Source organism: Phytophthora infestans, genomic scaffold (assembly GCF_000142945.1).
Source record: "Phytophthora infestans T30-4 supercont1.105 genomic scaffold, whole genome shotgun sequence".
Lineage (NCBI taxonomy): Eukaryota > Oomycota > Peronosporomycetes > Peronosporales > Peronosporaceae > Phytophthora > Phytophthora infestans.
Window position 1 is genome coordinate 172,730 of NW_003303654.1, and position 9,324 is coordinate 182,053.

The window sequence follows — 9,324 nt, forward strand, 5'->3', positions numbered from 1 at the left end:
CTGCCTCCAGACATTGTTTTTGTGAAACTTAAAGATTATTCCAACCACACGTTCCTTCCAGGACTCCCAACAGGTGTCGTTCCTGTTTGTCGAAGGATCGAAAAAGGAATTAAGGTCAAGTTGCCCGGTCGAGAGTTTTCAATCACAATTGACCAAGTTCCGTTAGTTGCAGCATACTCATTGACAGCTGAGAAGTGCCAAGGGCTTACTGTCGACAAAATGATCCTGGCGCCTTTAAAGCACACTACACGACGGACACCACAACGATCGTCGTTCTACGTAGCCGTCACACGGGTCAAATCTTTGAACCAGTTATATCTGATGTCATCACTTACGAAACAGTTCCTCGAGTATTTTAAACCTCCTAAGGATGTTTTGCAAGAGAACTCGCGGCTGGAGGCGATGGAACTATGATAAATGCAATTATTCCGTTTATGCTTTCTCATCGTCTTCTTGTGTCTCACAGTCTCATTCTGATCTTCTCCTTCGACCTCATTGAACTGAAACACCTCAGTCTCGAGGTTACGAAGATCTCCTCTCGCGGGACACCCGAGTCACGTACTGCACGACCCTTATCCTCCTCGTTTCCGTAGATTTCGGCGGTGTCGATATGGCGGTATCCCAGCTTGAGGCCCGTTAAGTTAATGCGACCGCCGTGATACAGCAGATAGCCAGGGATCACGAGGTACACAGCCAAACGTAGCTCGAGATCATGAGTCCGGCCTGTACAGTACGAACAGCGTGATGAGATGCCGAGATGCGTGGAGAAAAAGAGCCGACGAGATGTGTGCACCACATCATTATTGGGATGTGAGCCACTTTACATAATCCCACAACTTGTTGTTAAGAAATCATGTTGTACTGTACTGTTATTAGTCGCACTCTGCGTATATCCAGAGCTTCCCGGGCAACGCACGGCATTAGTAGTACATGTAACAACAGCTTACGACAGCTGGCCCGAGAACGAAGAAAGTGCTTAATCAATATCAAAGTTTGAGGGAAATTACAAATAGGGTCATGCTGCTTTCATTCAGTTTGACGATTTGACGCACTATAATAGTGCAGTTTCCCCCTAACACAGATCAACACTCAGCATTGCGATGATTATGCAGTTGATACGTTTTACATCAACAGCTCACGTACAGTGCACGTAACAGATTCTGAAGCCACCACGTATTATTGACAGTCTCTTTAAAACAAGCCCTAGAATTCAATTTTTAGCAACAGAGCCAATCTAATAGAGAATCTACATGGTAACGTAGCGACTTTCGAGCTGATTAATGTCAAAGAGTCGATTGTGAAGGACCAGTCCCAAGCAGAACGCAGCTCCGACTCAGTCCCTGCGTAAAGAAGAAGCGACACATTTCCACACACTATGTGGCTTCCTTGCTCTGCTGCACTAATGCTTAGTCTGGGTGCGGCAGGTTAAAAGTACACGAGCTTATTGAATGTGAGCTTGTGGCTTACCGAATGTTACAGTAGCTGGATCACCGTTCGCTTACTGTGCAAAGTGGGATAGTTTTTTTTTCAATATAAAATATTTTTTTAAGCATTTGGTATCCATAATATGGAAAAATAGAATGGATAAGTAAAGAAGTTCTAGTCATCGTTTGTCAAAACTGAAAGTCATTTTGTGTGAGTGACGATTATGATGGACAGTTGCTGTAAAATTGATGATGGTGGAGTTAAGAAAAAAACAGGAGGGGAAAAGATGCACGCCCACGCAGGTCAAATTGCATTTTGCTCCATTCAACGTACTTGGAAAGCATTAAGCCAAATATGACTGCTTCGGCTTCCAGAAACTCAGAGCCGCAACGGCAGACTGCTAACGACGATGAGGGTGCACCAGAATTGTACGAGCATGTGACTTCGCAAAATTTGATGAAAAGTGAGCTAGGCCAACCACTGGAAGTTCGCTTCGAAAACGTATCCATGTCGGCGGACGTTATCGTGAAGGACGAGACGCAGCCCCAGACAGAGCTACCTACTCTTTCCAACGTGATCCTGAAAGGTGCACGGCAGCTGGGTGCCAAAAGCCACGTGGTGAAGAAAAGTATACTTCGCAATGCCAGCGGGGTGTTTAAGCCTGGCACCATGACGTTGATCCTCGGTCAACCCGGCTCAGGAAAGTCATCGCTAATGAAGTTGCTGAGCGGGAGACTGTCAGCTGATAGGAATGTCATGGTGGAAGGTGATGTGACATTCAACGGAGTGGCTCGTGACACCGTACTCAAACGTTTGCCGCAACTCGTGGCTTACGTGCCCCAGGAGGATACCCATCTGCCTACTTTAACAGTAAAGGAGACGCTCGGGTCGCACATGAGTGTAGCGAAGGAACAGTGCCAATTATTGATGAGCAGCAGCTTGGCCGTGGTGATCATGGTGGGGACCAACATGCTCTGGATGCTGCAAACGCCGTATTCAAAAATCGCCCAGACATCGTCATCCGTCAACTCGGTCTTGAGAATTGCCAAGATACCTTGGTAGGTGATGCCATGTTACGGGGTGTGTCTGGTGGCGAGCGCAAACGCGTGACAACGGGCGAGATGACGTTCGGCAACAAGCTCGTGTATTTTATGGATGAGATTAGCACAGGTTCGGACAGCTCCGCAACTTTTGACATCATCTCGAACCAACGCAGGTTGGCTAAAACACTTGGCAAGACAATGGTGATTTCGCTCCTGCAGCCATCTCCTGAGGGTTTTGAGCTGTTCGACGACGTTATGCTGCTAAACGGTGGCTACGTGATGTATTATGGGCCCCGTGCCGAATTAGGGGGGTATTTCGAAGACTTGGGGCTAAAGTGTCCTGCGAGTCGCGATATGGCCGACTTCTTGCTGGATCTCGGTACAAACAAACAGCGCCAATATGAAAGCGGCCCTGCACCAAGATTTGCGCCGCAATTTGCTGATGTCTTTGAAAAGTCGGAGGTTCGATTTCGTATGATGAACAACCTACGCAATCCATGGGAATGCAGTACTGAGCCTATTAACTCAGTTGCGCACACACCCGAGTTCAGACAGGACTTTCTTGCAGGAACTGCAACTGTTCTTGCCCGTGAATTCAAGATTCTTGCTCATGACTTAGCTGCCGTGAAAATCCAAGTGTTCATGGCGTTGGTCATTGCATTACTGTACGGCACGGCATTCTACCAATTTGAAACAACCAATGCTCAAGTGTTCATGGGTCTAGCGTTTACAACAGTGGATACGCTATCTGTGGCAAAAATTGCGCCGATTCCTTCGATCCTGGCTACTCGGAATGTGGTCTACAAACAGCGCGGTGCTAATTTCTACCGTACCTCGTCTTTTGGGATCGCAAGCTCTGTGAAGGAGAGCCCCCTTGTTGTGGTGGAGATTCTGCTATTCGGACCCTGACATACTGGATGTGCGGCTTTGTTGCGAGCATGCAAAGCTATCTCATCTACCTACTCCTGCTGTTCGTCGTGAATATGGCCTACATTGCTTTGTTCTTCTTCATCGCATCGGCGTGCCCAAATATCAACGTCGCCAACCCGATAGCAATGCTGGCGCTCCTATTTCTGGTCACGTTTTCCGGATTTCTGATCACGGGTGCGGATTAGATCGGAGTACAAAAAGGATGATCTTCGAGTACATGCTCAAAAAGGATGGTTTATGGGAAAAAGGGTGGATTGGCGAGTCCATGGCTCGAAAAGCGAGGTATCGATTACACGGAGAACACTATTTATGGCTCACTAGGAAACGCTATTTACGGATATGTGGTGCACCCCAGTTGATGCCTGTCGCAACCAATGGCTGCCCGTGACTCCTGGTGGCTGGCTGTGGCTAGCGATGGTTGGCTGTGGCTACCGGTGGCTGGTAGAGGCTGCCGGTGGCTGGTAGAGGCTGCCGGTGGCTGGTAGAGGCTTGTTGGGGCGAGTAGTGGGTTTCCTGTTGCTGCCTTGGAGTTCAGTTGTACTCTCAAAGTCGCCATGTCGGAGGCGTTCGCAGTCATCGACGATGGCGCGTATTCCCCGCCTCCAGCCGACGAGCCCAGCTTTACCCGACTGTCAGTGCATCAATCCCACGAGGACGCGCTTCGGAGGCCCAACTGCTCTACCAGTCACTCTACCGCGTTCAAGTACTCAACAGCGGGCATGACCCGTTCAAGGTGTCTCCAAAATGGAGTGCAGACGATGTACGTACTTGATCTCATCTCAATCCCACATGGCAGCGACGGTTCTGACTGTTCTTACTCTAGATCCGAATGGTGCGTCAGTGCTATGTGTGCGATTGCTCTGAGTCACGCCAGTCAGGATGGATGTGCGAGCACATTGTCGCGACGATGGCGCTCCTCGAGAAGATCAGCATCGACGCGTTGTTGAGTGTGCTGCCAGTTCGACGACGCCCGGGAGGTCAGTTCAAATCCCGCGGCGCGCTTGCCCGCACGCGGTTCAACAAAAGCGACGCGCGGTTCTTCGGTGTCTCGCACCTGGAGCAGCTTTTCATGAAAAGCCCCGCCGCGCCAACACACTGGCACGTGACCAAGGAGTTTAGTGTGAAGAACAGGGGGCAAGTGCTACGTGAGCATGTGCCTGGACATGTCGACCGTTGGCTCGAAAATGGCGGTCGCTATCAGTGGAAGGTCAAGTTCTCAACCGGAAAAGTGGAGCTTATGGACGTGGAATAGCTCGCAGCTGCTGTCGCCTACAGTCACGCACTAGGTATGCGAGTCATCTCATAGTCTCCGGTGACACTGACCAAACTTGTCGGTTCTTGCGAATGTACTCGGTGATCCACCTTTTATGATGCCATACTCGCCAATCCACCTTTTTCCCAAATTGTACTCGCAAGTCATCCTTTTTGTGTGTGTACTCGGAGATCATCCTTTTTGTACTCGCGAGTAAGCTCCCCCCTCTGATCACCAAGGGCTCGACACCTGCGTATTTGTCCTGGGTCTACTGGATTAGCCCTCATGGATGGGGAATCCATGCCGTCGCTGTGAATCAGTATCAAGAGGCACGTTTCAACACGTGTGTGTACGATGGAGTGGACTATTGCGCCCGTTATGGATTGCAGATGGGTGAATACATGCTTAGTCTGTATGGCGTACCTGCCGAAAGGTACTGGTTGTGGTGCGGCATGATTTTTCTTATCGCGACGTACTTCTTTTTCATGGCGCTGTCCTGCCTAGTGCTGGAGTATTGGCGCTATGAGACCCCAAAGATTGTGTCTTTCGGCCAGATGGGTAGGATGGATAGCAACAATACTTCGTCATCCAGCGACAACTACTCTGGCATAGTTACGCCGAAAGTCAGTGAAGACCAGTCGATGACTATCCCGGTCACGCAAAAGGGGAAAAGCTGTGTGTCCAGTAACGCTCGCTTTCAAGGACCTGTGGTATTCCGTTCCCAGCCCTTCTGAGTCCAAAGCCAGTATCGACCTGCTGAAAGGCATCAGTGGATACGCGCTTCCAGGCACCATCACGGCGCTTATGGGGTCCTCGGGTGCAGGTAAAACCACGCTCATGGACGTCATCGCTGGACGTAAGACTGCCGGCAAATCACAGGGTCTATCCTATTGAATGGCTACCCAGCCACCGAGATTGCTGTCCGTCGAGCCACAGGTTACTGCGAGCAGATGGATATTCATTCAGAAGCGTCTACATTCCGGGAGGCTTTGACGTTTAGTGCATTTCTGCGTCAGGATGCCGCTGTTCCCGACAGTGAAAAATACGACTGCGTGAACGAGTGTCTTGAACTTTTGGACTTGTCCTCGATCGCAGACCGAGTAATCCGTGGAAGCTCGACAGAGCAGATGAAGCGACTTACGATTGGCGTGGAGTTGGCAGCGCAACCTAGCGTGTTGTTTTTGGACGAGCCGACTAGCGGACTGGACGCACGTTCCGCCAAGCACATAATGGATGGTGTGTGAAAGGTTGCAAATACCGGTCGCACCATAGTGTGTACAATTCATCAGCCGTCTGCCGCAGTGTTCAGTGTGTTCGACAGCTTATTGCTTCTAAAACGTGGAGGTGAAACAGTATTTTTCGGTGATTTGGGAGAGAAGTCATCGCTTCTGATCGAGTACTTTTAATCCATCGATGGAGTGATGAAGATGGAGAGAAATTCTAATCCAGCAACGTGGATATTGGAGGTGATCGGTGCTGGCGTGGGAAATGTCAGCAACGCAACGGATTTCGTTAAGCTTTTTACAATAAGTACCCAAGCTCGGCAACTTGAGATTACTCTGGATCGCGAAGGATTCACCCGACCTGCATCATCTACACCTGCCTTGGCGTTTGACAAGAAGCGTGCAGCTAACAACTCGACCCAAGCGAAATTCCTGATCAAGCGTTTCTTCGATATCTACTGGAGAACGGCATCGTATAATCTAACCCGATTCTTCATTTCGATCATGCTGGGAATCGTATTTGGCATCGCCTACGTTGGCTCTGAGTATTCATCGTACCAGAACATCAACTCAGGATTGGGGATGGTATTCATGACACAAAATTACATGACCTTTATCGTCTTCAGCAGTGTCGTGCCCGTCTCGATTCAAGAAAGAGCGTCCTTCTACCGCGAGCGTTCGGCACAAACGTACAATGTTATCTGGTACTTCATTGGCGCCACACTTGTCGAAATTCCGTACTGCTTTGTGGAGACGTTGCTGTTTGTCGCCATCTATTACCCCATGGTGGGGTTTTCAGGTTGGACACAGTTCTTCTCATACTTGATAAATCTTTCTGGTCTCGCGATTTTGCAAGCTTACTTTGCTAGCATATTTGTGCCCCAAATTGGAAGTCGCCTCCATTTTGGTTATCATGATCAACTACATCTGGATCACGTTCACAGGCTTCAACCCACCGACTGCTTCTATCCCCCAAGGCTACCGATGGTTGTACCATTTGACCCCTCACAAATACACGTACGCTAGTTTGGTTGCCATTGTGTTCGGGGACTGCCCAAGTGGTAACAATGGCAGCGAGCTGGGCTGCCAACAAATGACAGGTACACCGCCAAATCTCGGAAGTGACATCACTGTAGCATATTTTCGGCAAGACACAGTGAGATCTGGGAGAATTTCGGCATCATTTTGCTCTGGATCGCCTGCCTTCGTGTTGTTTCGCTTCTGGCGCTTCGATTCGTTAGCCACCAGAAGAAGTGATCGATCATCGTGTAACTAACAATGTTGCAGAAAACTTCAATGCATTTGCACAGCGTAGTTTTAGAAGTACTACATTTTCAGGGAGTAGTGCTACTGTAGTACTACGTAGAAATGAAATGTCGCTTCGTCTTACTACAGTAGTATAGCTTAGATCGAGCATCTTGGAGAAACCCTGGATTAAATCCAGAGAGCTAGTTTCGTGCATTTCAGAGGCTTTTGCTGTTTCACTTAGCTCCATCGTCGATTCATAGTAAAGTACATGTAGAATGAGGTCTTTTTATTTATTGTAGTCCAAAAGGCAAAACGATCTAGCTTTTACTACAGTAATAAGGAAGTACTTGCACTGCTTACAGATTTTATTAGCAAGACTATCTTATAGTACTACTTGCACTTCGACGGACAATTACTAAAATAGTAGTACAATTCTTTCTACAAATATAACAGTACTACTACTAGAAGTAATATTTAGCTCATTCTACTACTAGTAGAGGTAGTACTACTGTAGTAGTACGGTGTATTAGTTCTGACGAGAAAGCACATGCGATACGTTGTAGTAGTAGTTCAATTAAGGACTACTAGAGTACTAGTACTACTAAAGTTGTGAGTTTTAAAGAGGTTGGCTATCAGCTTGCAGTTAAAAAAGCTATAGTTTGTGTGTCTTCACCGTCGCACTCAGTGGATTGACAGATATAAAAGATGTTTCATCATCGCCAACAAATAGTCATACATGCTACAAATGCATCGCATAAAGTGAATACTGGAAGTATCAGAGCTTTTTTTGTTTCTCGATTCTCACCAACGCGGGCCGATGGCCTACTCAGATGACCGTCGTGAAAACTATCGAGATAAAGGAATCATCATTTTCCCCAGTCTGAAAGCACGCAAAACCCCTCAACACGAACAAGACTTGTGTTCCTTGGCCGCACTTCTGAACTGAGCTGGTTTTAGATTTTTGCTTTGGACCCAGTCAAATGGGTGGCTAGCCGTGCCCATGCTCTGATTCGTCCAAACGCCTTCTTAAACTGTCTTATTGGCCAAAATGGCGACTTCTTACGAGCGTAATTACGCTTTCCTCGACTATCTAAATCTGCATTTTGTATAATCCAACTGAGGCATTCGTCTTGAAACGAAGCACTCGGCGATGGCGCCTGGTCGGCGGGAGATTCGTGCGTGGCGCAAGGAGCACGACGTTGGCAATCGTCGTGTCAGCGCAACCTCCAGCCAAGACGTCGCCGCTCCCAGTGGCAATGGTTTGTGTTGGATTGATCGCTGTAGCCTCTAGCCTGTTGCGCAAAGCCCCTCTCAAAAGTTACCGTCCGTTCTGATTATTGTTTTGCTGTTGGCAGTCCCGTTCGAAGAACTACTAGCCCGAGAGCTGCGTAAATCAGAAGGAATTAACACTAAAACGTCAGTGTCAACAAGCTCTAAGGTGTCGAAGAAGCCTTTTCTCAAGAAAGGAGCCCGTGGCTGGTGGATGCGGCAACCAGATGCTAAGCAGAAGGTAGTTAAACACACGCTCGTGTCCAAGGGAGAAGAAGAAAAGACTATCAGTAGGACAGCTTCAGTGACTCAGAAGAGGCAACCAACGCAACAGCAGAGAAGGAGAAGGCCCTCGTCCGCCTCGTCATCGAAAACGTTGTCTCCAGTCGCGACACCGACGCAGCAGATTCGGACTGCCCCAACACCGTCACAGACGCTTTCACCACCAGTGTCGCCGATTCGACGGAAACAATACAGTAATCAAGTTGATAATGACGTAGACGAAAAGCTGCAGAGGAGGCAGCAGAATGAAGATTTTGCATCGTGGAAGAACGCATCATTCCGCTCTACAACGAGTACTGACATGGGCTTGAGAACTGTGCGGCAATCGTACGAGGCAAAGCAGCAACGTGAAGCCAATGAGATGGCAGAGTTCGAGGCGATTGAGCGGGATCTGGCGGCAGAGAAAGACGCATACTTGAAGGAGAAGCAGCAGCAAGAGGACCGACAAGATCAGGTGGACGAGATGCCGAGCTAGCGAGGGTACGACGCGATCGAATGACTCCAGAAGACCTGGCAGCTCATCAGGCGTATGATCGAGATGCGCAGGCCAACCACAGAGCCACAAGAACCGAGGAGGATAGTCAAAATGCAAGGATTCGTGATGCAGTGGGACACAACAGTCGCAGGAACGGCATGTCAGATGAGCGGCGTC

The 9,324-nt window shown here is 48.7% G+C and overlaps 3 protein-coding genes across 3 annotated transcripts; all 3 read left to right on the forward strand.

Moving 5' to 3' along the window:
• Window positions 1–1,779: 1,779 nt before the first annotated feature.
• Window positions 1,780–3,377, forward strand: PITG_19882 (ATP-binding Cassette (ABC) Superfamily; the record flags this gene model as incomplete). The annotated part of the gene is made up of 2 exons (XM_002896094.1): window positions 1,780–2,191; window positions 2,269–3,377. 2 exons carry the CDS (start codon window positions 1,780–1,782, stop codon window positions 3,375–3,377), a joined length of 1,521 nt encoding a protein of 506 aa, XP_002896140.1.
• Window positions 3,378–5,135: 1,758 nt separating this feature from the next.
• PITG_19883 (ATP-binding Cassette (ABC) Superfamily) lies at window positions 5,136–7,586 on the forward strand (the record flags this gene model as incomplete). Its single annotated transcript, XM_002896095.1, has 6 exons — window positions 5,136–5,208; window positions 5,336–5,506; window positions 5,557–5,886; window positions 6,100–6,672; window positions 6,767–7,029; window positions 7,575–7,586. 6 exons carry the CDS (start codon window positions 5,136–5,138, stop codon window positions 7,584–7,586), a joined length of 1,422 nt encoding a protein of 473 aa, XP_002896141.1.
• Window positions 7,587–8,271: 685 nt separating this feature from the next.
• On the forward strand, window positions 8,272–9,147 carry PITG_19884 (uncharacterized protein; the record flags this gene model as incomplete). The annotated part of the gene is made up of 2 exons (XM_002896096.1): window positions 8,272–8,380; window positions 8,477–9,147. 2 exons carry the CDS (start codon window positions 8,272–8,274, stop codon window positions 9,145–9,147), a joined length of 780 nt encoding a protein of 259 aa, XP_002896142.1.
• Between the last annotated feature and the right edge of the window lie 177 nt (window positions 9,148–9,324).